The 27,516-nt window shown below is 62.0% G+C and overlaps 3 protein-coding genes across 10 annotated transcripts; all 3 read left to right on the top strand.

Annotated features, from left to right (window-relative positions):
• Positions 1–622: 622 nt before the first annotated feature.
• Positions 623–6,629, top strand: MSL1 (MSL complex subunit 1). Of its 2 annotated transcripts, none has more exons than XM_061443918.1 (8): positions 623–1,563; positions 3,798–4,021; positions 4,334–4,719; positions 5,457–5,521; positions 5,718–5,785; positions 5,953–6,077; positions 6,165–6,237; positions 6,333–6,629. In XM_061443918.1, exons 1-8 carry the CDS (start codon positions 964–966, stop codon positions 6,421–6,423), a joined length of 1,632 nt encoding a protein of 543 aa, XP_061299902.1. In that variant the 5' UTR covers positions 623–963; the 3' UTR covers positions 6,424–6,629. The 2 variants fall into 2 exon arrangements, with proteins under 2 accessions (XP_061299902.1, XP_061299903.1); XM_061443919.1 differs by lacking the exon at positions 623–1,563 and adding an exon at positions 3,357–3,622 and having other exon boundaries at positions 6,333–6,625.
• Positions 6,630–8,216: 1,587 nt separating this feature from the next.
• CASC3 (CASC3 exon junction complex subunit) lies at positions 8,217–18,992 on the top strand. Of its 7 annotated transcripts, none has more exons than XR_009741596.1 (14): positions 8,217–8,486; positions 9,372–9,399; positions 9,715–9,752; positions 11,103–11,261; positions 11,348–11,499; positions 11,683–11,859; positions 12,065–12,759; positions 14,278–14,345; positions 14,576–14,690; positions 15,249–15,347; positions 16,112–16,326; positions 17,571–17,693; positions 17,848–18,046; positions 18,557–18,992. XR_009741596.1 is itself a non-coding variant. In XM_061443933.1 (14 exons), the coding sequence occupies exons 1-13, from the start codon at positions 8,217–8,219 to the stop codon at positions 17,881–17,883; spliced, it is 2,175 nt and encodes a 724-aa protein (XP_061299917.1). In that variant the 3' UTR covers positions 17,884–17,924; positions 18,557–18,992. The 7 variants fall into 7 exon arrangements, 6 of the variants coding, with proteins under 6 accessions (XP_061299917.1, XP_061299918.1, XP_061299919.1 ...); XM_061443933.1 differs by having other exon boundaries at positions 17,848–17,924; XM_061443934.1 differs by lacking the exon at positions 18,557–18,992 and having other exon boundaries at positions 17,848–17,863; positions 17,975–17,994.
• Positions 18,993–22,359: 3,367 nt separating this feature from the next.
• Positions 22,360–27,468, top strand: LOC133264024 (rap guanine nucleotide exchange factor-like 1; the record flags this gene model as incomplete). The annotated part of the gene is given in 8 exon segments (XM_061443921.1): positions 22,360–22,808; positions 24,410–24,488; positions 24,864–24,996; positions 25,072–25,169; positions 25,311–25,423; positions 27,123–27,290; positions 27,370–27,392; positions 27,394–27,468. Coding segments are annotated over 8 exon segments (1,083 nt in total), but the record flags the coding sequence as incomplete, so codon positions are not given.
• Positions 27,469–27,516: the final 48 nt, after the last annotated feature.

Genomic DNA, 27,516 nt, shown 5'->3' with positions numbered 1-27,516 from the left:
GCTGGGGCTGCAGTACGGGCACTGTGCCTGCAGCCGGGGCTGCGATCCCTCACTGCAGGGGGTTGCGTGCGTGTGCACGCGTGTACATGGACACGTGTGTGCGCGTGCACGTGTGTGCGCTGGGGCCGCAGGGTGTGTCTGTGCACACACACGTACACACGTGCACACGTACACACGTGCACACGCACCCCGGGAGCTGCGGGCTCTGCAGGGCTGCACACATGCAGGGGTGCAGCCGCGGGGGGGGGGGGGGGGGTGCGGACCCCCCTTTTCTCCCCCCCCCCCCCCCCCGCTTTATGAGGGTATCGCGACAGTGCGTGTCGTGATCCCGCACCCCCGGTGGGGCTGGGTCGGGTCCGGTTGCGGTGCGGGGGGAGTCAGGCGCGGACCCCGCCGCGCTCCGGGCGGAGCCGCCGCCCTCGGGAGCCACCGGGCGGCCGCGCCCCGTTACTGCGGTCAAGGATCGCGGGCGCGGGAGCGGCGCGTCCGGTGCGGGCCCCACCGCAGGGCCCGGGGCGGGGGAGTCCGTGTGTGGGGGTTCCCCCCCCCCACTCCCTCCCTCCCTCCCTTCCCGCCGCCGGGGGGATTCCGGTGGCGGACACCGGCCCCGCTCCCGGTGTGTGTTCAACTCCCCTCTCCCGCCCCGTCCAGGCCTTGCGCATGCGCACCCCGTTTAAAGGTAACCGGGGGCCACAACGCGGTCCCGGCCTCGACCCAACCCCGGTACCGGCCCCGCACCCTCCATTTCCCCCCCCCCCCTTCCCCTCCGGCGTGGTCCGCGGCTCGGCCCCTCCCCTGCCCCGCAGCGGGTGAGGGCTCAGGGGTCTGCCCGTGTCCCCCCGCCCGGGCTGGGGGATGCGCTGCGCTGATGGCACCGGGGCCCCGCCGCAACCCCCAGCACCACGCAGCCGGTGTGGGCTCCGCGGGCGGTAACGGGGCGGTGCGGAGCGGCGGGCCCCGGCCATGAGGTCCACCGCCTTCCGGGCGGGGCGGGAGGAGGAGGAGGAAGAGGAGGAGGAGGAGAAGGAGTGGGAGGAGGGCTCCGCACCGCACCGCCTGCCGCCCCGCCGGCCCCGGGAGCCGCCGCCGCCGCCGCTGGGGGCACACAAGGGCCGCGGCGGCGGGGTGGTGGTGGCGGCGGCGGCGGAGGAGCAGCAGCAGCAGCCGCAGCAGCAGCCGCCGCAGCAGCAACAGCAACAGCCGCAGCAGCGCTGGGCCGGGCCGGTGCCGCTGGCCGGTGGCAGGCAGGCCGCCGCGGGGGATGCGGGCGCCCGGCCGCGCTGCCAGGCCGTGCTGCCCGGGCGCGGCGCCGGGGAGGGCGCGGCGGGGCCGGGGCCCGGAGCTGGGCCCGTCGAACCGGGGCCTCCGCCGCCGCCGCCCGCCGAGGGCAAGTGGAAGAGCGGAGCGCGGCGAGGAGCGATGGGGGCCGGCGGCGGGTCGCCGGGGCAGGCGGCATGTCTGCGGCAGATCCTGCTGCTGCAGCTGGACCTCATCGAGCAGCAGCAGCAGCAGCTGCAGGCCAAGGAGCGGCAGATCGAGGAGCTCAAGGCCGAGCGGGACACGGTACGGGGCGGGGGGAACGGGCGGGAACGCGGCACAGTGCGGGTTAACCCCCCCCATCCTCCGTGTCACCTTCTCACGGTTAATGTCCCCCCCCTCCAACAACCAGGGGTCCCCCTGGGCTGCCCCCCGTTATAGGTAAGTATAAACCCCCCCCCCCGTGGTACACCAGGGGTTAACACCGCCGTTGCAGCCGGTAATGCCCCCGACATGGGGTTAATGCCCTGCTTCTTGGCACCCCGAGGGTTAACACCCCCCACCCTCTTTGGGGTTAATGCCCCTCCTCTTGCAGGGGTTAAGCCCTCTTATTGTCCCCCGTGGCACCCCAGGGGTTAACGACCCTCTTAGCAGGCGTTAATGCCCCCCTTTTGGGGTTAACATCACCCCCTCGTGGCACACCAGGGGTTAACGACCCTCTTAGCAGGCGTTAATGCCCCCCCCTTTTGGGGTTAACATCACCCCCTCGTGGCACCCCAGGGGTTAACGACCCTCTTAGCAGGCGTTAATGCCCCCCCCTTTTGGGGTTAACATCACCCCCTTGTGGCACACCAGGGGTTAACACCCACCGTTGGAGCCTAATGCCCCCCCTTCGGGGTTAACGCCCCCCCCCCTGGGGCACACCAGGGGTTAATACCCCTCATTGGGGGCCTACCGCCCCCCCCCCCCCCTTTGGTTACCGACCCCCCCATGGTATATGAGCAGTTAACAGGGATTAATGCCCCCCTTTGCAAGAGTTATCGCCCCCCCATGGCACCCAAGGGGTTAACCCCCCCCTTGCAGGGGTTAATGGCCCTCCTTGTGGCTGCTGCCACCCCCGTGGCACCCCAAGGGTTAAGGGCTGCCATTAGGTCCTAATGCCCCCCTCCCCTTGTGTAGTCATACCGGGGGGGGGGCATCGCTCCCTTCCCCACGACACCCGGGGTGTTAATGCCTCCCCCCAAGGGTTTACCCCCCCCGGCAGCACAGCGGGGTCGGGACCCCCGGGATCGGTGCCGCCCCCCCCCCAGACAAAGGCCGCCGGGGGGCGGGGGCCCGGCGGGGGCACAAAGGGCCGGGGCGGGGCGGGGCGGCGGGGGTTAACGGGCCGCCGCCCGTCGCCATGACAGCGGGCCCGCGGGAGGGGGGGGCCCTTAAAGGGCCCGCGGCCCCTTTTCCCCACGCGTAGGTTCTCTTAAAGGGGCCGCGTCCCCACGGTCGCGGCCGCGCGTGGGTCAGTGCAGTGGGGCTGCCCCTCAAGAGGGGTGTGTGGGACCCCCCCCCGTACCCAACAATGGTGCCAGCTTTGTGCTGTTCATGTGGGGATACAGTCTGGGGGGTGTGCTGCGCGCACCCCACTGCATGGCTCATGCACCCATGCCTGCGTCACCCTATAGATGATGCATGTTGCCCCGCCCCATGCCCTGTCTGCAGTGCGCCCCATGGTGCAGCTGTATCCCCACATGCCATGTGCCAGGAAACCATGCTGGCCCCGGTTGTGGAGGGAAAAGCTTCCACACGTGGTGCTACCGGAGTCCTCCGGCACCGAAGCCTGCGGTGGGGATTCGCTGTGGTGCAGCCACGGCAGGGAGATGGGGTTGGCAAATCCCGGGTGCTCCAGGCTCCTCCTGCCCCGCAACCAAATCTCCCAGGGCTTCTGGGACCCCCTGACTGTGCTTTGCTGAATGCAGGGTTGGGTTTGGGTGTCACCAAAATGAGTGCTAACGAAGCACGCATCCAATTACAAAGCACCCTTTCCCTCCTGGGGAGAGTGCAGCAGATGTCGTAGACCCCCGGATTCCTTAGAACGTGGGGTCTACATCCATGGGGATGGGCAGTGCCGATGGGGAGAAGCCAGTGGCCATTTTGTGCTGTTTGGACATCTTGGTCCCTGCCTGCATCGCAGCTGAAGTGTCCAGGGGTGCGATGCCCGCCGCACCCAGCGCTGGCGGCATCCTCCTGTCCTGCACGGCGTGAGCTGTGGCATTCCCGGGAAGCCCGCGGTGCCGCCTGAGCCCAAGCGGGGATGGCTCAAGCGCTGTCTGTGGGGGCTTCTGCACCCCAAGCCTTGCCAAGGAGTCACCAGGTAAATGCCAGCATGGGCACGGTTTGCTGCAGGGTGGCACTGGTCCTGTGCCAGAGCACCGCAGGGTCGGCTCTTCCCTGGGGGGGGTGTTCTTTGCTTCCAGAGGGATGTGCAGGCAGGGCACGGTGCAGGCAGCTGGGGTGCATGGGGGGTTCACCCTCAGCCTGTGTTGCAGCTCCTTGCGCGCATCGAGCGCATGGAAAGGCGGGTGCAGCTGGTGAAGAAGGACAGCGAGCGGGAGAAGCACCGCATCTTCCAGGGCTTCGAGGTGGACGAGAAGCCGGAGGCAGAAGCGTGCGAGAAGCTGCCCCTGGAGTGTCCCCAGGACCTGCTGGAGCCCCCCCCGACCCTTCAGCCCAAGCACTTCCCCTACGGCCGCAACGGGAAGGGGCATAAAAGGTACAGTGTGCCTGGGGGGGCTCTGGGAGGGAAAGCAGGGGACCCTCCCTGAAGCTTCGTGTTCCATCTGTTGGGCTGGAGGGTGTGAAGGTACCAAATCATCCCAGTGCTGCTCGGTACTGGGAGCGCATCCCATTGAGCACTGGATGGAGGGGAACCTCATGAAACCCTGGGTGGGGGGACCCCAAAATGCTGGCGGAGCCCCTCTCACATGGAGGAACCTGCCTCCAGCCAGCCCCGGTGCACAGCCCTGGCAGCCCCAGCACGGGGTGAGGATCCACGTGCCTGGCTCAGCTCTTCTTCCTCCCACAGGAAGCCAGCGTTTGGGAGCACGGAGAGGAAGACGCCCGTTAAAAAACTGGTGTCGGAGTTCTCCAAAGTGAAGAGTAAAACTCCAAAGCACTCCCCGGGGAAGGAGGAATCGGGCGGCTCCTTGTCCGAAACTGTTTGTAAACGGGAACTGCGGAGCCAAGAGACTCCGGAAAAACCCAGGGCGCTCTTGGAGACCCCGCTCCGAGCCTCGTCCCTGCCCAAGGGCCCCGGTGCCCACCCCAAGGAGAAGAGCTTCTTCAGCAGCGAGGCAGACGACCTGCCCTATCTGTCCACCACGGAAATGTACTTGTGCCGCTGGCACCAGCCGCCGCCGTCACCGCTGCCCTTGCGGGAGCCCTCCCCAAAGAAGGAGGAGACTGTGGCAAGTAAGCAGTGGAGAGATGATGGAGAGCGGCACCGCGGCATGTGCCAGGCCTTGGGGCAGAGCTGGCGGCCGGACATGGGCTCACCCGCCTCGGAGTGCTGGGGAATGGGGCTCAGCACCCTGTCCCTGAAGCTGGCAAAGGGCGAAGCCCCACATAGCAGTGGGAGAGGTGCAGCCGGTTGTGTGGTGCTGCTGGTTCTTCCCATGGCAGTGGGGATCAGCTCTGGTTCCGGTGCTGGGCTCCCCCAGACCGAGGCACCGCGCTGGGCCGGGCTGCCAGCCCCGTTTTGCTCTGGTGTACCCGTTTGAGGGCTGAAGCAACTTCCCGTTTGCGGTTGGGAAACGTGTTTCTGGTTTGTGCCGCTGTGGCATAGCATGGGGTCGGCTGCTGCCCCCAAATCCGGTGCCTTGTCCTCTTGGCCGCCCCTTCCCAGCCGCTCTCCTTGGGTCCTGCAGCGTGGTGATTCCCGGCGATGGGCAGCGCTCCGGCACATCTCCTCTCGGAGCAGCTCAGGTTTGCTCGTGCGCTTGGCCGGGGGCATGGTGATGAACTCTCCCTACCCCTCAACCAGCGGCATTGCCTGGCCAGGCTCAGGATGGGCTTTTGGGGAGGGCCCAAGCCGTGCCCTCCGAGGGATGGATGGGCTGGCAAGGAGCAGTGAGGCGGTGGGATGAGGCTGGAGCATGGGAATGTCGGGGTGCCAGTGTGGAGCTAACACTTGGCCTCTCATCCTGCAGTTCCATCTTGGAGGGACCATGTCGTGGAGCCCCTGAGAGACCCCGACCCCTCAGACATCCTGGAGGTATGTACAGCATTCCCATAACTGGAGCCTTCCCGCTCCAGGAGCGCAGCTCAGTGTTCATTTTGGGACTGGTGGCATCCAGCATAAACCCTGGGGGCAGTTGTTGGGATGGGGTGAGGGTGAGGAACGAGCCTTAGGGCTGTGGGACACGGATCTGGTGCAGCGAGGCCATGCTCATCCTCATCTGTTGTTACAGAACCTGGACGACAGCGTCTTTTCCAAGCGGCACGCGAAGCTGGAGCTGGATGAAAAACGAAGGAAAAGGTGGGAGCAAAGAGGGCGATGCAGGACTGCGGGTCCCCAGCACAGCAGATCCTCTTTGGGGTGCAGGACTGGGCTGCAGTGGGGATGGGAACCGGGAATGCTGCTAGAGGAGGGACGTGGCAGCCGGCACAGCCTCCTGAGCTTCCCAGGGGCATCCTGTTTTCCAGGTGGGACATCCAGCGGATCAGGGAACAGAGAATTCTACAGCGGCTGCAGCTCCGAATGTACAAAAGGAAAGGGATTCAGGAGTCGGAACCTGAAGTTACCTCATTTTTCCCTGAGCCAGATGACGGTGAGTATCCTTGGCAGTGGGATGCAGGCAGGAAGAGGAATTAGGGTATAGGTAGGGGGATCCTTAACGCTCCCATCTCTCCCACAGTGGAAAGCTTGCTCATCACCCCATACCTGCCCGTCGTCGCCTTTGGCCGGCCCTTACCAAAACTGACCCCACAGTGAGTACCGTGGTCCCCAGCAGCGGGGAGGGCTGGGGCTGCTCATACCAGTCCCCACCGGGAAGACACTGGAATGGCTTTGTCTCTTCCCATAGGAACTTCGAGCTGCCCTGGCTGGACGAGCGCAGTCGCTGCCGATTGGAGGTGCAGAAGAAGCAGACGCCGCACCGGACCTGTCGGAAGTAGCTCCGGGCATCCCTGGCTCGTCCCACGGCCGTGTTTGACGGATGGCTCCGTCCCTCCGTGATCCCAGTTCTGTTCCCTTGGGTTTCACAAGCGTTCTTCGGACTCATCCCCCTGTGCCGCAGACGGATGAGGCTCCCCCATCCCGTATCCCGGCTGCTCCGGTCCCAGCGGCAGCTCACGGACCCCCAACCCCATCCTCGGTGCCCGTGTTTGGGATGCTGTGGACGCTCAGCGGTGGAGCCGGTGCCGGGGAATGCCGCGTCCCGTCGGGAATTGCTGCCTTGTTGTTTAGTTAGGAAATGGGATGAACACCAGGGTGGGGGCACGGTGCTTCCTGGGAACGCTCTTTGGGATGTTGGTGCCCCTCTCAGTGGCTGTGACAGGGTCGGGGGGGGGGGAGGGGGGGGTTAAAAACCTTCTATTTTCTTTTTTTTTTTTTTTTTTTTTTTTTTTGTGAAATAGAGCTCCTGAACGCACAATTTTGGGGTTTATTTTTTTTTTTTGTGAATTTTGTTGGGGTTTTTTGGTTAATAATTTAAACGTTTGGAGGTTGCTGAAGTTTGGCCTGAGGCAGCGGGGGTGGGGAGGGATGAGATGGGGATGGATCCTCCCCCCACCCCCACCTTGGTGGCATTGGCCATGGGGGAGGGGTTCCGGGGGGGGGGGTCCAAGTGTATGTCCCCTCCCCCCCAGCAGCGATTAAAGAGGACAAAGGTCAGCGGAGCCGCGTCTTTGAGTCCCATATTGGGGGGTCTGGAGGGATTTAGATCCCCCCCAGGGTCCGGCCATGGGGCTGTGTCCATGGGGCTCTGCCCATGGGGCACCAGAGGGCTCATTAATGGGGGAAACTGGTGTAAAAACACATTCTAAGGAGGAAATTTGTATCGAAAACCAGGAAGTTTGGTTGGAAAAACCTGAAGTGTGGGTGAAAAACCTGGACATTTGCTTGGAAAACCTGAAATTAGCTTCAAAAACCTTGAAGTTTGCTAGGAAAACCTGAAATTTGCTAGGAAAACCTGAAATTTGCTAGGAAAACCTGAAATTTGCTTGGAAAACCTGAAATTTGCTACAAAAACATTGAAATTTGCTTGAGAAACCTGAAATTTGCTTGGGAAACCTTGAAATTTGCTTGGAAAACCTGGAATTTGCTTGGAAAACCTGGAATTTGGCACAAAACCTTGAAATTTGCTACGAAAACTTTGAAATAGTCTTGGAAAACCTGAAATTTCCTTGGGAAACCTGAAATTTGCTTGGAAAACCTGAAATTTGCTACAAAAACCTTGAAATTTGCTTGGAAAACCTGAAATTTGCTACAAAAACCTTCAAATTTGCTTGGAAAACCTTAAATTTGCTATGAAAATCTTGAAATTTGCTTGGAAAACCTGGAATTTGCTTGGAAAACCTGGAATTTGGTACAAAAACTGAAAAGTGCTCTGAAAAGCCTGAAATTGGCGTCTCAAATTTGAAGTTTGGGGGGTGGAGGGGGTGGGTGTCACGTGAGGGTTTTGTTTTTTTTTAATTTCGGTGTTTATTTTTTATGCCTTTTTTTTTTTTTATTTACGATAAAAGATCCGCGAGCCCGCCCTCCCGCGCGTGACGTCACTTCCGCCGCCGTGACGCCACCCGCCCGCTGACGTCGGCACGTTGCCCGGCGCTCGCGCGCCCCCTGCCGGGCAGAGAAGCGCTCGGGCGGGCCCTCGCGCGAGGGCTGCCGGGATGGCCGTGACGTCGCCCGCCGCGGGGCCCGCCGGGAGCTGTAGTCCGTCCCGGCGTGCCCCGCGCGCTGGGCCAAGATGGCGGACCGGCGGCGGCAGCGCGCCTCGCAGGACAGCGAGGACTCGGACTCGGATTCGGACTCGGCCGCCTCCGACAGCGGCGCCTCGGCCGCCAGCGCCGCCCGCTCCCCATCGCGCTCCGGCTCCGGGTCTCGCTCCGGGTCTCCGCGGCCGCAGCACCGCCCGCCGCGGGGCGCCGCGGGAGCCCTCAGCGCTGGGCCGCGGGGCCGCGGCGGCGCCGAGAGCGCTGCGGGGGGAGCGGCCAAGAGCGCGCCCGAGTCCGAGTGTGTGAGTGCGGGCGTGCGGGGCGGGGGGGGCGATGGGCGCCGCGGGGCCCTGCGCTGGGTCCCGCCCTTGGGTTTCCATTCGAGCCGGGCTCCAGCACCGGGAAGGGGCTGAATCCCCCCCCCCTCCAACCGGGCCCCTGCGGCGGGTGCAGGTGCGGGTTTGCTCCCCTTTTCCGTCATGGATCCGCCCTGAGCGGCCTTCCCTAATGGAAAGGACACCTTTAGAGGGAGGTTGTGGCGCTGCTGCCCCGCGGCGTGGGGCTCCTGCCCTGGTCTGGATGCGAATTGCTCCCATCCTGGGTTCCTGCACCGGTTATTCCAAGTTTCCCCCCCAGTTTTGACGTTTGGCCCCATTAGCACGTTGTCTGGTTGGGATCTGGGTTTGTTTTCACTGCACAGGTTGATCAGTGTGTTCTTTTAACTAAAAACTTCTGGATCTGAGCTGCTCCGCTTCATCTGGTCCATGATTCCATGAGCCAGTGGCTTCTCCACGGTGCAGGGCTCTGCTTCTATCACTGAATCTTGAGGACATGTTCAGCATCTATTCCTTATTCCTGCTTTAAGGAATCCTCCAGGAGCTGGCTTGTCTGGCCCTCGTTACGGAGGGAGAGGCCCTGGCATTGTTGGCATTGCTCTTTCCCTTCTAAGCTCTCCAGCACTTGACACAGTTTGTGCTGGTTTCTTCTTGAGCTGCTTTAGAAAGACCTAAGAAAAAGGCATTGGGAGCCTGGGGTTTGTTTCTTTTCTGCTCACTGGAGCTGAACTTCCCAGGGCGGATGCCACAGGACCAGAGCCAGCCTTTGTTGGGATTGTGTGTGGGATGATACTGGGACTGGGCTGCTGACCTCCCCCTCTGCTAACCTGCCTTTCTCCCCTTCTCCCGCAGGAAAGCGAGGATGGCATCGAGGGAGATGGTGAGTAACGACTTCCTGGCTGTGCTGTCCGTGTGCCAAATGGGAAAGCTGGACAAAACGCCTTCTCCAATGGCCCTGCAGTTGGTGCAGTCCCAAATATGAACTCATAACAGTGGGCAAACAGTGGGTGCAGGGGCAGGAAGCCCCAGACTCATCCTTCCTTCCTCCTGTGCTGGCAGTGGGGTGTGTTGGGGACACGCTGGTGCTGGCCTCTGCCTTGGAGAGGCTGCTCTGTGCCCCTCTGCTTGTTACACTCACGGAGAAGCTGCATTTCTGCTCCTGCCTTAACACCCGACTCCTTTTTCTCCCCTGCAGCTGTGCTCTCGGATTATGAAAGCGCCGAAGACTCGGAGGTAAGAGCAGTTTCTGTCCTGGTGTTCCGAGTGTTCTGCCCGCTGTTTGCACCTCACATAATCAGCACAACCCCCAGTTGGTGTCCCTTGTTTTCCACCTCCCCGTTGGCAGCACTGCCTTTCTCTCAGGGTACCAGCCCCTCACCGGTGGTTCCCTGTGTACAGAGAAGCCGCCGTGCTGCTGGGGTGGCTGTGGGACCGGTGTGTTTGGGATACTGGGAGCCATGGCCCAGAAGGGTGTGGAAGGAAGCGGAGGATGCGTGCTGGGTTGAAGCATCCGTGTGTGTGGCAGCTGGAAGGGGAATGTGCCCCAGGAGTGCTGATAGCTCTGTGCTGGCTGTATATGCAGCAAACGCTACCTGAGCCCCCCTGCCTGTGCCCTGTGGCTGAGGTTTTTAGCTCAGAGCAGCAAGTTTACCGTTTCCAGGCAGTTTAGAGAAGTTGTGGTTTCTAATGATGACGACGAAGGTTTCCTAGTGAGAGCCCTTCTCTTGAAGCAGCTGTTTTGGGGATCTGGAGGGGGGCAGCAGTTAAAGACAACACAGGAAAACAAGGCAGATGAAATCAAAGCTCTTAGGGCTATACTTGGTCAATTAATTTATGTCATTAATGGGGAGGCTGTGGAGGTAGCACGTGGAGGGAAAGGGGCAGCTCCCGGTGTTCACCGTGCAGCAGCTCTTCGTGCCTGGAAAGCTGCATGGAGGCTCCCGGTCGCAGTGGTGCACATTGCAGGGGGTATTGCATCACTGCCGTGCCAGGATGACTCTGTTCCTGTGCCTAAAAATAATGCCCTGTCTGGGCTTCCCCAGCGTAAACAAAAGGAGCAGTTGATGTGCAAATACGCTGTGTTGAAAGAGAAAAACAGAGCAGTCTTTTTGTTAATCACACGGGGCTATTTTTAGTGTGGGTTCAGCCTCAGCAGGGCTTGCAGGCTCCTGGAGGGTGAAACCAGGTCAGCTCCTGCGAGCAGAGAGCTCCCAGTGACTCAGCTGAGTGACTCCAGGGAATCTGGAAGCGGCGCTGGCTGGGGCCGGGCCCTGGCGTGGGAAGGAAGGGATGGTCCAAGGGCCCTCGCTCGTTGTCTCCCTGCCTTTGCCATGGAGCTGGTCCCAGACTGGAAAGCCAGACTGTTGGACCTGATAGGGATGGGGAGAGGGGGTGCATTTGGTTTGCTCTTTCCATCAAAATACAGGGATGAGAAGGACCTTAAGAGCTAATCCATTGCTTTGAGAGGGGCAGGTCTCAACAGCTGGAACAAGGATCTGACACCAAATGTGGGGACTCGTGTGGGGAAATTCCTGGGGAAGCTGTTGCTGAAGGTCCGTGTTAGAGTAACCGAGGCTCTTTCAGGCGGAAGAAGAGGATTACAGCGAGGAGGAAAGTGCCAAAGTGGAACTGAAGCAGGACAGTAACGATTCCTCTGGATCAGCGGCGAAAGCGGAGAAAGGGGACGAGAAACCAGACTCTAAGGGTGCTGTGACTGGTGAGAGGCAAAGCGGGGACGGGCAGGTAGGTGTCAAGCATGGGTTCCTTGGGCCGGGGGGAGGCTTGTCACAGGGGGACTGCTGTAGTGGTGAGAGCTGTGATTTTGACAGGAGAGCACTGAACCCGTGGAGAATAAAGTTGGGAAAAAGGTTCCCAAGCACCTGGATGACGATGAGGATCGGAAGAACCCAGCTTATATCCCACGGAAAGGGCTCTTCTTCGAGCATGACCTCCGAGGGCAGACACAGGAGGAGGAGGTCAGGTATGTGAGCATCCCCCATAGGTAAGGGCTCTAAACTGACAGAGGGGAGATCGAGATGAGCTCTTAGGCAGAAGACGCTGTCTCCTGTGCACACCCAGCCCTAGAACCACTTGGTCTCTGGGCATGGGATTGGTGGGAACTGCTGCATTTCCTTTGGAACAACTTCTGGTGTGACTGTTCCAGGCCAAAGGGTCGTCAGAGGAAGCTGTGGAAGGACGAGGGCCGCTGGGAGCATGACAAGTTCCGGGAGGACGAGCAAGCCCCCAAGACCAGGCAGGAGCTGATCGCGCTCTATGGCTACGACATCAGATCAGCACACAACCCTGACGACATCAAGCCAAGGAGGATGCGCAAACCGAGGTGAGCAGCAAGGTCAGACTGGAGCTGGCTTCTCCCAGAGGGAGACAGGTCTGAAATCCCAAAGTGGGGAAGCCCTCTTGATGGCATTGGTCTCTGAGGTGTGAGCTTGGTCCTGGGATCTCTGGACACCGTGGAGAGGGTTTCCCTGTGGTACCTTTCACCAGGAATTTGTTTCCAGTTGTTTGTCCTATTTGTCCCCCCTCAGGTTTGGGAGTCCTCCTCAGCGAGATCCAAACTGGTCCAACGAGAGGCCCAATAAGCCCCCGAGGCACCAAGGTGCAGACAGCACTTCAGCTCCCCCACGAACCTTCACCAACAGGAGCTCTGCAGGGACAGGGAGGATGCCCCCACCTAGGAATTACCCAAGGCTGGGGGGCTACAAAGAGACCCGTCCAGGCTACCGAGCTTCAGAAGCCAGCATCCAGCATCTGTCTCGGAACGGTGAGCAAGTGAAACAGGAGGGCAGCTACCGAGGGAAGCGTGCAGAGCAGACCCCACCGAGGGACAAGTCACCCGAGGTGGAAGCAGCACACGTCCACAGCAGCCCTGTAAGGGAGGAGGTTGCTTTGGAAAACCAAGCCACAGCTGCAGATGCTGCCCAGCCACCACCAGACAGACCAATTGAAAAGAAGTCTTATTCCCGGGCAAGAAGGACCAGAATCAAAGCTGGGGATGCAGGGAAGCTGGCGGATGAAGTGCCCGCTTCGGAAGGGCTGGCTCCTGTGCCTCCAAAACCCGTGCAAGCTGAGACATCCCTCCCACCAGCCAAGAGCAGCAATTGGGAGTCGCCAGTAGAATCCAGCTTGGATGGACTCGAGCAAGAAATGACCCAAATGAATCTCGCTGAGCAGAACTGGGCTCCAGGGCAGTCTCAGTTCATACAGCCCCGGGAGCTGAGGGGTAAGTGGGTGCTGCCTGTTGGCTTTCGACTACAGCCAAACACAGTAGACAGGCAGAGCTGAACTGTGTCTGCCTCAGTCTTGAGGTGGATCCACGACAGGGGTGCTGAGAAGTGCAATAGAGGTGGTTAGAGGGGACAAAACAGAAGAGAAAAGGGGACTTTGGGAGTCACAGTGAGACCGGCTGCTGCAGCCAGAGTCATTGTTCAGGAGATGAGGAGCCTTGTGCTCGCTTGGCGGGTAGGGCGATGGATAACCAGGCTCCTGCAGTGTCCTGCTAGGAGCAGGAGGGAGCTTCCCTCTGTTTATCAGTGTAGTTCCTAGCGTTGGGATTTAGTTGGCACAAGCTAAGGCCTGGCTGGGATTGGCAAATGAATCTGTGCCTCGTGGGAGGAAGCTGCTCCATTTGCAGCAGCGGGAGGGATTCGAGGCAGAGTTTCCCCGTGTGAGCTAAGGACTGAGTTCTAGTTGAGCCTCCATGCAAGAGGTCACTCAGGTATAATTATCCCTTTGCAGAATGAGAATCTTTTCTGGGGTCTGTTGGAGTTCTTCCCAAAGGAAATAAAACTGGAGCAAGGAGAAGAGAGCAGCTTCCTGCTTTCATAAGCATCTCTTGAGGTTTAGGTCACGAAACCATAAGTCATCTTGTACTGATGCGACTGGCAAGAGCTTTGTGTGAAGTCTCTCGGTCTTGACTGTGGATGTGAGGAGACAGGCTTTAAATGTGTCAGTGGGATGAGAGTTCCAACATGCTGTGATCTGCAGCTGAGATCATAGACTCCTTTATTTTTGGGCTTAAAACATCTTCACAGATTTACCACGAGACAGCTCCAGACCGCAGGAGGAGACCACTTTGTCTGTCAGAAGGACATCCTACTCCACTGTCCCTTTTGTTTCTTCCTAGCAGAGAAGGCAGGATTCTGGGAGGCCTTTGGCTGGCACGGGCTGTGTGCCCGTGCGTGTGTTTGCAGTACCAGTGATCCGTGGGCACTTCCACTGTTTGTTTTGTCCACTTTGGCTCCCTTGGGATCACCTGGGATTAGCTTGGCACCGTGCTTTTAAACGTGTGCCAGAACTTTGTTGTTTGGATTAAAAGGAGCCCGTGCTAAAAGTGGTTACACCCTGGAGAAGGTTTAAACTGCAGCTTACCCGGTCCCACGTGGCTCCTTGTTTCTGCTCTGAGGAGCTCCTTGTCTCGGCAGGAACAGGGCTTATAGATCAGGACCTGGATTTCAGGCTGAGGACTTCTCTTTGTTAGCAAGATTTCAAAGGTGTTGAGCAGCATGGGTGATTGTAGAGTGACACAACAGCTCCTCATCTGTCCTGAAACATTTCACATGGTAGCCGAAGAGATGAGGTTGTCAGAAGGTTCCTTGTCAGGCAAGCAAGAGCTCTACCTATTGGTAGTACAATCACGTCCCCAGGCTGCCGCCACCTCCTGGTGTCTCCCTTGGTGGGTGAGGTGGCTCTTCCCTAGGAATAAATGCAAACCATAATAACCAGTTTGTTTCCTCCTCAGGTATTCCTAACCACCATCTGCACGTGGGAACTGGGCCACCGCCTCAGTTTAACAGGATGGAGGAAATGGTAAAGCATGTTGCGTGGAGCGTGACTCTTGCTTTTAGAAGTGCAGAAAAGCCTGGCCTGGCATGCACTTGTTTCTGGGTTGTGGTAATTAGAGGCTGCCTGGGACACCTCAGCCTTTCCCTTTTGTGGGTGTTCCCAGTTCTTGCTGTGTGACCCAGATTAGAGGTTTGCAGGGGCTGGGAAGGGCTGGAGTGTTCCGGACCCTCACCGATGCCTTTGGACTCTTTCAGGCCGTGCAGGGGGGCCGTGTCAAACGCTACTCGTCGCAGCGGCAGAGAGCACCTGTGCCAGAGCCTGCCCCCCCCATGCACATCAGCATCATGGAAGGGCACTACTATGACCCACGTGAGTGCTTCCGTCCTGCTCCCGAGGCTCTGTGTGTGCCTGGACCTGAGCAGCTGGAGCAGGAGTCCCCCCATTGCTGTTAGGGCTTTGTCATTGTCACATACAGTGAATTAAGAGGCGGCTCTGAGCCTCCCTGCTCGGGGCTGTAACCACTGGAATAGAATCAGTGTTGCCACCTCCCCTCTGGAGTCTCTGGGACACTGCTTTCCTTCACAAAAACTAGGATTTAAAATTAACTTGAAATCAGAGCAACGCCTTTGACATTTAAGAGCGGGGAGAAATACAGAACAAGGCTGAGGATGGATGAGGAGTTTACTCCGGCATTTAAAGTGCAAGAGAAGAGATTCCCTGAGTATTCTCCTGCTTTGTAAAAGGAGTAGGAGGCTTTTCTGTTGGGAGCGGGTAGCATCTGTCAGCCTGGTAGACTGCGTGTGCCGATGGGAATGTGGCTTGCAGCACAGCATCTTGTCCCCGTGGCTGGTTGGGGCGGGCATGTGACTTGCTGCAGTAGAACAAAACTGGTTGGAGCTTTTCCTTACCGACTGTTGTGTGTTGCAGTACAATTCCAGGGACCAATCTACACCCACAGTGAGAGCCCAGCCCCGCTGCCGCCCCAGGGCATGATCGTACAGCCAGAAATGCACCTCCCTCATCCAGGTGAGGAGCCAGCTTCCCGGCATGGGGCATGATAGCGACGTGGTTGTGCGCAGCTTGTACCAGGGAGCAGCTAACTCTGGTTCCACACAGCCTCCTGTCACTGGGGGAATTCATTTTGCCTGTGTCTTAAAGCGTGGAAGAGACCTGCTTCCCTCATGCACTGGGAGGCTGAATCAGTATAAATTTAAAGGAAGGACAATTGGGCATTTCTGGCCCTTGCAGCCAGCACAGGACTGAGGGGATCTGACTGGTTTGGCAGGCTCTAGCTGGATGTCTACATGTCCTGCACAGACCTTCCTGCCTGAGCTGCTTCCCCTTCAGTGAGGCGCTTGGCTCTGCCAGCTGCTGTGCTCGGCTGGTTCTTTGGTCCCTGATGCTTCTAGATGAGAGAAGAAAAGCAGAAACAGAGCTGTTGAGTTGGCATTTCCCCATCTTCCACAAAAACTGCTTCCTGAAGGGGGTGGGATGTGCTGACCTGGGGCTGTGGCTGGTTCAGGGAATTGGGACCCTGCGCTGGGGAAGAAGCTGTGCTCCACTGTGCTGAGAAGCGCTTTCTTCCCCCTTCTCTTCCTCCCCCCTTCTCTTCCTCCCCCTTCTCTTCCTCCCCCTTCTCTTCCTCCCCCTTCTCTTCCTCCCCCTTCTCTTCCTCCCCCTTCTCTTCCTCCCCCTTCTCTTCCTCCCCCTTCTCTTCCTCCCCCTCCTCTTCCTCCCCCTTCTCTTCCTCCCCCCCACACCACACTAAGCATGTTTTCCTCTCATCCCAGGTTTACATCCCCACCAGACGCCAGCCCCCATGGCAAACCCTGGCCTGTACCCTCCGCCCGTCTCCATGCCCCCGGGGCAGCCCCCTCCGCAGCAGCTGCTGGCCCCGACTTACTTCTCCCCTCCTGGAGTCATGAATTTTGGGAATCCTGGCTATCCCTACCCGCCGGGAGCGCTGCCCCCCCCGCCCCCTCCACATCTCTATTCCAACACGCAGGTAAGCAGCGCATCCCGCCCTGAGCAGGAGCTGTCGAAGGCAGATGGGATCCTCTGGAGTGTGGGTATAGCCTCGGGATTGCTGGGAGAGGATGTGGAGCAGCTGGGCTGCTCTGTGCTGGGAGGTTGTTCACTGTCATCCCTCTCCCTGCTTGGGGTGGGTAACTGGAAAGGATGACAGCCCTGCTGCTGTACCCTGAAATTAGGAACTAGTGGATGAAATGCCTGTATTGATGGGTCTCAGAGTCGAGGCCTTCTCCTGCAGCAGGGGAGCAGCCCACTGGGAGCCTGTGACCTTTTACATCCCCCCCAAGCCCATGCTAAGCAAAGACCACCTTGAAAATAGAAGCTGCCCCCCCCCCCCCCCCATCCCTGGCAGTGCTCAAGGCCAGGTTGGATGGGGCTTGGAGCAAGCTGCTCTAATGGAAGGTGTCCCGGCCCGTGGCAGGGGGTTGGAACTGGATCAGCTTTAAGGTCCCTTCCAACACAAACCAGTCTGTGAAAATGGCTTTGGAAGCCCTTTCCATTGGAGATGGGGGCAGGAGGCTGGAAACTGCCCGGTGCTGTTCCTTGGGAAGCCCTTGGTGTGAGCAGCACGGGGCTGGCTTTTCCTGCTCCGAGTCCCACCTCTGTGTCCACAGAGCTGCTGGGCAGGGAGGAGGAGCCCTCTGCTCCTGGGAGCAGCACACGGCTGACACGCAGTGGCAGGCGGGAGAGATGCACGTTCCCAAGCCCTGCAACCTTTCTGACCTTCCCTTGCATCCATCCCACTGCCCTGGCAGGAGCCTGGGGGCAAGATCCTGAGCCCCCTGCAGCTGGAGGGGATCTGGGTGTGGTGAGGAGCCATTACCTGCCTTGCCCATGTAGGAAAGTAGTAGCTGCTGCTGTTGCAAGGCACAGATGTACTATGGCAGCTGGGAAACTGGAGGGTGAAGGAAACCCATCTGTGAACCTCAGTCTGATGTGGCTGTGGGCTACTGCAGCCTGGCACTGCCCCGATGCCCTGGTGAGGGGCAGGGGTAAGGGATGATCCTATGTGAGGGGTAAGTGCTGCTGTTCTTTGTGACCTTGTGGAGCACAGCACAAACCAAGCCTGGTCCCTCTGGGACTGCTCTCACCTTCGGTGCCCGGTGGTGGCATCTTGTCACAGCCCAGCTTTGCACCATAACACGTGGTGCTCTCACAGGGGCTGCAGGTTTCTGTGCCCCCCCCAGCACTGACCCTTCTGCTCTCTGGGGAGCGCAGGCCCAGTCCCAGGTGTATGGAGGGGTCACCTACTACAACACTGTCCAGCAGCAAGTGCAGCCCAAGCCTTCTCCTCCTCGAAGGACATCCCAGCCCGTGACTATCAAGCCACCACCTCCTGAGGTACCATCCCCTCGGCACGAGCCCGTGCATGTGTGATGCTGAGCCCTCGGGGTGTGCGCGGGGCTGCAGTCTCCCTCTCCCATCCCATCCCATATAACATGCTGTTCTAGGGAAGTCTTAACCTGTCTGATCTTTGACATGTCCCATACTTCAGGTTCTCGTTGCAGGTGGTAAGCAGGGTTCCAGTTAAGTTGGGTTTCTAAATACTTTAAAACTAAACCCGCATAAAAAGTAAGTCCAAAGTTGACTCTTGCTTGTTTTGCTTTGTTTTATTTGCTCAGGGTAGAGAGCAGAGCGCTTTAGAGAGAGAAAAACCCAGTCCTAAGCTAGAAGGCAGTGACTTCTCCTGAAGAGTAAGAGTCAAGACCTTAGTAGCTAGCTCAGGCAGCAGACTTTCCAGAGGCAAGAGCTGTTTCTCTGTGCTGTGAATGGTTTCCTCGCTCCCGTCCTGTGAGCTGTGTGTGTGCCAGGGTGCCACGTGTGTGTTTGGTTTCCTTTCTCCATGCCTTGCTCAGCACGGAGGGAGCCGGAATCATCACACAACAAGCCCCAGCAGAGCTGGGCAGGCTTGTGCCAGCGGTGACGGGCTGGGGACACGCAGTGCGTGTCGATGCGCTGCGAGGTGCTCTCATCACCTTGATCAGAGCGTTGGGAAGGCTTCGTGAGGGGAAGGTGTTTAACCCTGAGCAGAGCAGGGCTGGAGGGGGCTGGCTGTGCCCATATGGGGCACTGGGGAAGCCGGGGGCATGGGCGGGCGGTGGTTGTGTTCTGGCACCCGGGTGAGGAGGGTGTTCACTTGCAGCCCCCGCGCTGGTGTTGGTGCAGCCTAAAAACCCCCGTTTCTCCTTCCTCTTGCCCACCAGGACAGCAAAGGTGAAAAATCCAAGGAGAGGAGCAACACGTAGAGGTGCAGCCGTGGGAATCCCGACGCCAGCCTCAGCCCCTCGGCGCGGAGGAAGCTCCTGGGGAAAGGCTTCTTCCCTGGGCGTAGGTGAGGCAGCGGGAGGAAATCAGCTGCACCGTCTCGTGCTCAGGGCCAGGCACCTTCCCCCTCTGGTTTTACCGGTGCCCTCCCAAAAATCATCTCACTGCTGCTGATCTGCCCTCCTTCCCCTCCCTCCCTGCGGAATCAACCCCCAGGGCCTTGGCCACAAGTTCTCTCAGCTTCTCTCTCCCTTACTAAATGTCTGCCCTGTCCCCTCCCCTAGGATGTTAAACTCCGTTGGCTTGATTGTGCTCTCTGTTTTTATTTAAGAAATGAACCAGCTCCTTCAGTAAAGCTGATTTGTTTCTTTTTGGGTATGTTGGATCCGTTTGTCTGGCTAATGGGACCGCCGCCTCCCCCGTCCCCCCATGGAGACAGCTGAGGCGGTCGTTCTAATTCTCTTTTATAATTAGCAAGTTTATTTCTGCCATTGTTAAGGCACGGGGAGGGCAGCTGGGCCATCGGGGGCTGTTGGAACGCGCTGGCTCTGCAGCCACCACTTAATTTAGAAGCTCCTTCTTTTTCCCAACAAGCCCCGTTGGTCACTTGTGTCTTTGGTGGTTTCTGTCCACGTCTCTGCAAGCTTTCAGCTCCCATCAATGGGAATCCACGGGCACAAGCACGGGGTGACCCCCTCGCTGCCGTCGCCACCACAAGCACACCCTGCAGAGCAGGGCGAGGTTTCCTCCTGCACCTCTGCCAGATCAGCAGCGGGGAGGGAGGGAGGTTTATGGGCACCCCGACGCTGCCCGAGCAGCCCTGCCAGCCACAAACCAGCCAGACGGGGCAAGCAGGGCAGTGATTTGCTCCCAGCACTTGGGTGTTGCCGCTGTGGAAGCGGAAGGGGGGGTGTTGGAACCCGCCCTGACGCATCCAGGATCCAACCTGGGCTCCCAGCCCCAGCAGGAAGCGTTTGCCACCACGAAAACCAGCGCTCCCTGGGACCTTGCAGCTTTGGTTTCCCTGCTAGCGCTCGGCACAGCGATGCGGTGCCGGCTGCACCAGCTCTGCAGCAGCATCCCACCAGCTCCCGATGCCACTCGGGCTTGGCCGTATCCTCGCAGCCATTGGCAAATTGCATTAGGAAGAAGCTTGGTGAGGGCCGGCTGCCAATCCCTGCCCATGCCGGCTGCGTCGAGCACGTGCTGGGGCAGCCTGGGGAGGTGGCAGCTGCTAGCACAGGAGAGCAGGAGCATCCTTGCTCCAAGCAAGTGGCATCTTGGCCTCCGAGTCCCCATCTGCACCCAGGGAGGGTGCCCAGGGCCCACCTGCCTGCTCTCTGGTCCAGATCTCCTCCCGCATGCCCGGCATTGTTCCTTGTTTGTAACTCCGTGCCCTTTTTGTACCTCATCCCAGGCGTCAAAGCAGGAACCCCTCGTGTTCTCCGTGTAACCATTTCTGCCTTAAGGCTCGAAGTGAATCATTGATGTATTGGTCCTGGTGGCTGAAGTCCTGGACCTCACAACACTGTGACGGGTTTTGGTTTTGTCTCTTTGGATTCCTGTCCCGTAGAAGTGCACATTTGTAACCGGTGTTGTATCGGCACGCGGATGAGAACATGTGTTAGAAAGCAGCCAGCTCTCTCTTGTCTCTCTTTCCCTGCGCTGAGTGCTTCCAAAGGAGAACCGGCAGCCCTTCCCCTGCGCTGCCGCGGGCCAGGAGCTGCTCTTCCCTTCCTAGGAGCTGCTGGTGGGACTGGAAGAGCAGCTCCAGCCCGGCCCGGAGCCCAGCTCTGCCCCCGGCAGCCGGGCTCAGCGCACAACGAGCCCCTGCTCCCTGCAGGGGATGGAACAAGTGGTGTGGAGGTGGTGCGGGAGCTGCTGCCTGCACGCTGCTGCGCTGCTGCCTCCCTCCAACGCGGCTTCCCACGGCAAAACCGGTGCTGGGTGGCACCTACCCTGCTCTGCAGCCTCCCACTGCACCCCAACCGAGTGGGGACCGGCATGGGGGGGAAGGATGGGTCCCCCCCATGCCGAGGCGCGCTCCCCTTCCCCGCATGCTGGGAAGCAGATTGAGGCACTGGCTCGGGGAGGGATTTCTCCCTCGGTGCAATCTTTCCCTCCTGCTGTTTTGAGCAGTGCCCAGAGGCTTCGTGCCCCCCCCCTCTACTCGCTTGCCCACGCGGCTGCAAATGGAGGCGCAGGCTTTGGGAGGGAAGCGCCTGCTCCAGATCCCAGCTCGTTCGGAGGAATAACAGCAAATTAATTAAGCCAATAGCTCACGCTGCTCCAGCGGTGCCCCCCGTCCCTGCCGAGCTGGGGGAAGAGAGCTGGGCTGAGCCAATGGGCCCGAATCTGGGGCGCGTTCCCTCGGCACGGCATGATGCTGCTTGCATCCAGAGCCAGGCACCTTCCTCCAGCTGCCCCATACAGTGGGGATGGAGGAGCTGCATGGGATTGGTTTGGGGTCATGGGGGGGGGTGTCAGAAGCGCCATGGGGTGGAGGAGAGCTGTGCCGTGCTGTGCCATCCCATCCCACCAGAGCCCATGCAGCGGAGATGGGGATGCGGGGATCTGTTTTGCTGCTTTCCCGCCGCCGCATGGATGGAGTTGCCAAGCAACTGCCGGGTGCAGAGGAAGCGGGAACAAAGCAGGAGCTGCCGGGACCCCCGTACCCCATCCCTCCATCCTTGGGTGGGCAATGGGGTCAGCCGCTGTGTTCCCCCTGTCTTTTGGCACCATCCCACCCTACAGACGCAGGTTTGCAGGGCATGAACCCGGGCGATGGGGATGGGGATGTGCAGGTTCTGTCCCCCCGTTGCTGTCCCCACTGTCGCTGCGCCCAGGGCGATGCAGACCTGGTTCTGGGGGTGTCGGGAGGTGCTCGGCACCCAGGGGACTGGGACCCGGCAGCTCAGCCCCGGGCGGGCGCCACGTCCCGCCCTGCCCTGCCCCGGCGCCTGCCCGGTTCCTGCCCCGGTTCCTGCCCCGGCTCCTGCCCCAGCACGCCGGCCCGGCAGCGCCTGTTCCCGGCCTGGCAGCGGCGCGGGGGGGCAGGAGCTGCCCCGACCTGCCCGCCCGGCCCCGGGGGAGCCAGCACCGGGGGGGGGCCCAGCACCCACCCCCGGCCCTTTCCCACGCTGTGATGGGGGGGGCAGAGAGCTGAGCCGGGGGGGGGGGGGGGCATCACCCCATACCTGGGGATGTGACCCCATAGATGGGACACAGAGGAGGGGGTACCATGGGGGGGGACAATCCGAATGTGTGCCCCAGGGGACGAGGGGTGCCGGAGCGTGACATGGATGTGATACAGTCCTTTGGGGGGGGGGCACACACACTGCGCCCTTCGCCGGTGCGGCGGGGGGGGGACACACAGGCAATGGGGAGGTGCGGGGGCTCTGCCGACGTGGGCCCCGTGTGTGGCTGCTGCCGTGCGGCCGCGTCCGGTGCAGCGGGGCGGGGAGCGGGATACGGAGGTTGTGCAACGCATCACGGGTGCGGGGCTGCGGCGGGGTGGGGGGACGGGACGGGCCGGGCCGCGTCCCGGTGCCGCCGCATCCCAGAGCTCCGGTGCCGGTGCGGCGGGGGCGGGCAGGTGCCGGCGGCGGGGCCGGGGGCGGCGGCGGGGCGGGGCGGCGGGGCGGGCGCTACCGGCGGGGCCGCGGGGCGCAACGCGGGGCGGGAGGGGAGCGGCGCCGGGGCCCGAGCCCGACCGGAGCCGAGCGGAGCCGCCCCGCGCCGCCGCTGCCGCCCATGGCCCCCTGAGCCGCCGCCGCTGCCGCCGCGCCCGGGCGGCCATGAAGCCGCTGGAGAAGTTGCTGAAGAAGCCGGGCTCGCACCTGCCCGCCCGCCCCCCCGCACCGGCACCGGCACCGGCAGCGCGGCGGCAGAGCCTATCGCGCCCTCCCGCATCGCCCGAGGAACCGGCGGGGCCGGCGGGGCCGCAGCCGGGGGGCGAGGGCCGGTGGCTGGAGCTGCGTCCGCCCGAGGCGCCGCTTCGCTCCCCCGAGGATCCATCCCCGGGAGGCGACCGGGACCGGGACCGGGAGCCACCGAGCCCGGAGCCGCCGCCCGCCGCCCGCTGCTGCTGCGGCTGCGGCCCCGTCGCGCCCGTGCCCCCCGAGCGGCTCCTGACCGCGTTCCTGGAGCGGCTCCCGGCGGGCGGAGCTCACGGCCGCGGCTGCGGAGCAGGTACCGGCGGGACCCCGGGAGCGGCGGCCGCGGGGGGGGCCCGGTGCGGGGAGCGCGGCCCTGCGCTGCGCTGCGCTGCGGTGCGGGAGGCCGGGGGCGATGCGGCGGCGCTGGGTGTGTGTGGAGGGGGGGAGGATTTGATGGGCGCCCACCCGCTCCTGCCGCGGGATGCGCTGGGGGATGCGGGGTGGGAGAACGGCGGCGGGAGGCGCCGCGTGCCCGGTGCGGGGCTGGCACCGCGCGGGGTGCGGGTGCGTCCCCGGTTCTGGTGCCAAGGTCAGGCTGGGACCGCGCCAAGCCAAGGCGCGCGTGGGTTGCGGTGGGCAGGGTCTCGGTGCGGGGCTCGGTGGCTGCGCCAGGACCGGACGCGGCCGATGTTGGGGTGCGGGTGCGGGGCTCGGTGGCTGCGCCAGGACCGGACGCGGCCGATGTTGGCCGCCAGCGGCTGCCGCCGCCCGGCGCAGGAGCCATCGGTTAATCCTGGACATCCCGGGGCTAAAATTACCCCCGGTGCGAGCTGTGGAGCCGGGGCCGGGCGGACGCCGCTTCCCTCCGGCACCTGCTTTGCCCCCCCCCCCCGGTGCCGTCCCGCCGCGGTGCCTTGTGCAGAGGTGGTTCTGGGTGCTCCCACCCCATGGGGTCCCCGCTGGGCTCCCGAGGAGCCGCCAGCCCCGCGCTGCAGGGATGCCCCGGGCCGGGGTGGGGTTCCCCCATCGACACGGTGGAGCCTTCGTGAAGGGGCGAGATGGAACTGGCAGCGCTGGGCCTTGCCTGCACCAACACGCTGCCAGGCCCGGCCCTGCGGTGCCTGGGCTGGTGGGGAGTGGGGCAGGAGCCAGTGGGGGGGGTCCGGAGGCTCCCCCCCTGTCTGGTGTGGGAAACCTGTCCTGTGGCTGCTGCAGAGGGATGGGGAAACTGAGGCAGGGCTGGGGGGGGTGCTGCAGCCGGGATGGGGGCTTCGGTTCTTTTTGCACCCCAGGGGAGGTCTGGGGCAGCTGGGGGCCCCCCACACTGCCCCTGCCTGCCCCAGCACTGATACAGAGTGCTGGACGTGGTGCTGGGGGCCAGGCTGTGCCACAAACTGCTGTGTCCTGCTTTTGGTGGCAGCTTGGATGCCATGGGCACTGTGCCCTGGCATGAGCGTACTGGGGGGAGCCTCAGCCCCGGCTCGCCAGAGCTCCATGGCCTGGTTAATGGACTGGGGCTTGGGAGATGCTTGAGAGGGCCCTGGGAAGGACCCTGGTGTCCCATCACTGTGGTGCTGGGGCTTAGGACGCAGCCCTGGGCACCCATCGGCTGGGACCTGCTCAGGGCCCAGGACCGAGGGTTGTGCTGGTGCTGGGGAGGGAGTGGTGCCCGGTCCAAAGGTCACTGGGTGCTGGCGCTGACGGGATCAGCGCTGGGATCGGCCCCTTGGCTCACCCAGCTGGGCCAAAACCCCCTCCCGGCAGTGGGGGGTCCCATGTGTCCTGGTGTCATTGGCGTTGCCCTCCTTGGCTGCCTGCTCTAATGGGGGGCAGGACCCCGGGGGTGCTGTTGGGGGGCTGTGCTGGGGAGGGGGGGGTGTGTGTGCCCACTTCTGCCCCCAAATCCCCCCCCAGAATCGCTGCTGGATGACATCGTGCTCACACACTCGCTCTTCCTGCCCACCGAGCGCTTCCTGCAGCAGCTGCACCAGCAATATCCTTGGGGGGGGGGCACGTTGGAGGTGGGCATGAGAAGGGCATCGGGGTGCAATGAGAGTGGGCACAAGGATGCAGTGGGAAGGGTCTGAAATGGGCATAGGGAGGGCATGGGGGTGGTACAGGGTGAACATGAGGGTGCAACCAAGAGAGCTTTGGGGTGGGCAAGAGAGCGCCATGAGGGTGACAAGATGATGGGCACAAGGGTGGGCATGGAGGGAGGCAGCAGGGTGCTGTGGTGCGAGCAGTAAGTGAGGGAATTAGGGCGCCATAGGGCTCACATATGGGTTCGAGTGCAGCGGGACGCCACCGGGCTGGGCACAGGGGATGCCCGGGGTCCGTCCTTGCCGTGGGGCCTCCTTGACGGTGCCACCTTCGTGCTGCCGCGCTGGGAGGACGGGGCCGGGCTGCGGCGCAAGCGGGCGGTGCTGGCCGTGCTGCTGCACTTCCTCGAGACCTACAAGGGGCTGCTGCAGGAGGAGGAGAGCGCCGGGAAGGTGATCAAGGTGGGTGCCCCCCCGTCCCATCTCCTCATCCATCTCCGCCCCCGTCCTGAGCCCCTTTCCCCCCCCCCCCTCCAGGAGCTCTACCTGCTCATCATGAAGGACACGTCCCTGTACCGCGACCTGGAGGATGAGATCCTCAAACTGCACCAGCTCGTGGAGACCGTGGAGCTCAAGTGAGCGGGGAGCACGGGGTGTGTGGGGGGGTCCCTGTGGGTCAGCAGCAGCATCAGCCCTTGGGGAGCGAACGAAGCCGCGGGGAGGGGGGGGGCTCCGGTTGTGCAGCGGCTCCTGCCTGACCCCGGTGCGTGCCGCAGGGTGGCCGACGAGACCCCCCCCCCGAACAAGCAGGTGAAGCCGCTCTTCAGGCACTTCCGCCGCATCGACTCCTGCCTGCAGACGCGGGTGGCGTTCCGCGGCTCCGACGAGAGTGAGCGCGGGGAGGACGGGGGCTGGGATGGGTACCGGGATGGGTACCGGGATGGGGGATGGGATGGGGGCTGGGATGGGTACCGGATGGGTACCGGGATGGGTACCGGGATGGGTGCTGGGATGGGGTACCGGGATGGGGGCTGGGATGGGGGCTGGGATGGGTACCTGGATGGGTACCGGGATGGGTACCGGGATGGGTGCTGGGATGGGTACCGGGATGGGTGCTGGGATGGGTGCTGGGATGGGTACCGGGATGGGTACCGGGATGGGTACCGGGGATGGGTACCGGGATGGGTGCTGGGATGGGTACCGGGATGGGGGCTGGGATGGGTGCTGGGATGGGTACCGGGATGGGGGCTGGGATGGGTGCTGGGATGGGTACCGGGATGGGCTGGGATGGGCTGTGGGATGGGTACCGGGATGGGTACCGGGATGGGTGCTGGGATGGGAGCTGGGTGTCCGTATGGATGCTGGATGCAGGGATGGGTGCCAGGATGGGTGCTGGGTGCTGGGATGTGTACCGGGATGGGTGCTGGGATGGGTGCTGGGTGTCCGTATGGATGCTGGGTGTTGGGATGGGTGCTAGATGGGTGCTGGGATGGGTGCTGGGTGCTGGGATGGGTACCGGGATGGGTGCTGGGATGGGTGCCGGCATGGGTGCTGGGATGGGTGCTGGGTGTCCATATGGATGCTGGATGCAAGGATGGGTGCCGGGATGGGTGCTGGGTGCTGGGATGGGTGCTGGCTGCTGGGATTGGTGCTGGATGCCGGGATGGGTGCTGGATGCTGGGATGAGTACCGGGATGGGTGCTGGGTGCTGGGATGGGTGCTGGGTGTCAGTATGGATGCTGGATGCAGGGATGGGTGCCAGGATGGGTGCTGGGTGCTGGGATGGGTGCTGGGTGTCAGTATGGGATGCTGGATGCAGGGATGGGTGCCGGGATGGGTTCTGGGTGTCAGGATGGGTGCTGGATGCTGGGATGGGTGCCGGGATGGATGCTGGATGCTGGGATGGTGCCGGGATGCGTGCCGGGAGCTGGGATGGGTGCTGGCATGGGTGCTGGATGCTGGAATGGTTTTCAGGTGCCAGGATGGGTGCTGGATGCCAGGATGGATTTTGGGTGCCAGAATGGCGGATGGGATGGGGGATGGGTGTTGGGATGGATTCTGGGTGCTGGGATGGGCGCTGGGTGTCCATATGGATGCTGGATGCTGGGATGGATGCCAGGATGGGTACTGGGTGCTGGATGGGTGCCGGCATGGGTGCTGGATGATGGAATGGTTTTCGGGTGCCAGGATGGGTGCCAGTTTAGATGCTGGGTGCCAGGGATGGGTGTTGGGATGGATCCTAGTTGCTGAGATGGGTGCTGGCTGTCCGTATGGATGCTGGATGCCAGGACGGGTGCTGGGATGTGTACCGGCTGCTGGCATGGCTGCTGGCATGGCTGCTGGGATGCTGGAATGGTTTTTTGGGTGCCAGGATGGGTGCTAGATTGGGTGCTGGGTGCCAGGATGGGGTTTTGGGTGCCAGGACAGGGATGGGTGCTGGAACAGCACCCGGATGGGTTTCATGTGCTGGGATGGGTTCCAGGTGCCAGGATGGGTGCTGGGTGCCAGGTTCCCCCCCCAGCTCGCCAGCGGCTGCAACGAGCAGCGCCTGCTCCGTGCCTCAGTTTCCCCATCCCACCTCTCCCCAGTCTTCTGCCGCGTGTACATGCCCGACCACTCGTACGTGACCATCCGCAGCCGGCTCTCGGCCTCGGTGCAGGACATCCTGGCCTCCGTCACCGAGAAGCTGCAGTACTCGGAGGAGCAGAGCACCCGCGAGGACGCCCTCATCCTCGTCACCGTGGCCTCATCCGGAGGTGCCCGCGGGGCCGGGGGGAGGGTGCTGTGGGCAGGGCTGGGCAGCGGGGCCGGCTGCCTGCTCACCTCTGCCTGCAGAGAAAGCCGTGCTGCAGCCCAGCCGAGGAGTGCGTCTTCACCACCCTGGGCATCAACAGCCACCTCTTCGCCTGCACCAGGGACACCTTCGACTCGCTGGTGAGCCCGCGTTGTTGCTGCGGAGGGGAGTGGGGACCCCCCCCCTCA

This window comes from Pezoporus flaviventris, unplaced genomic scaffold (assembly GCF_033815535.1).
Source record: "Pezoporus flaviventris isolate CSIRO_AGI_PZ_B2104156 unplaced genomic scaffold, CSIRO_AGI_Pfla_v1 ptg000569l, whole genome shotgun sequence".
Taxonomy (NCBI): domain Eukaryota; kingdom Metazoa; phylum Chordata; class Aves; order Psittaciformes; family Psittacidae; genus Pezoporus; species Pezoporus flaviventris.
This window is presented reverse-complemented; position numbering and strand designations above follow the sequence as displayed.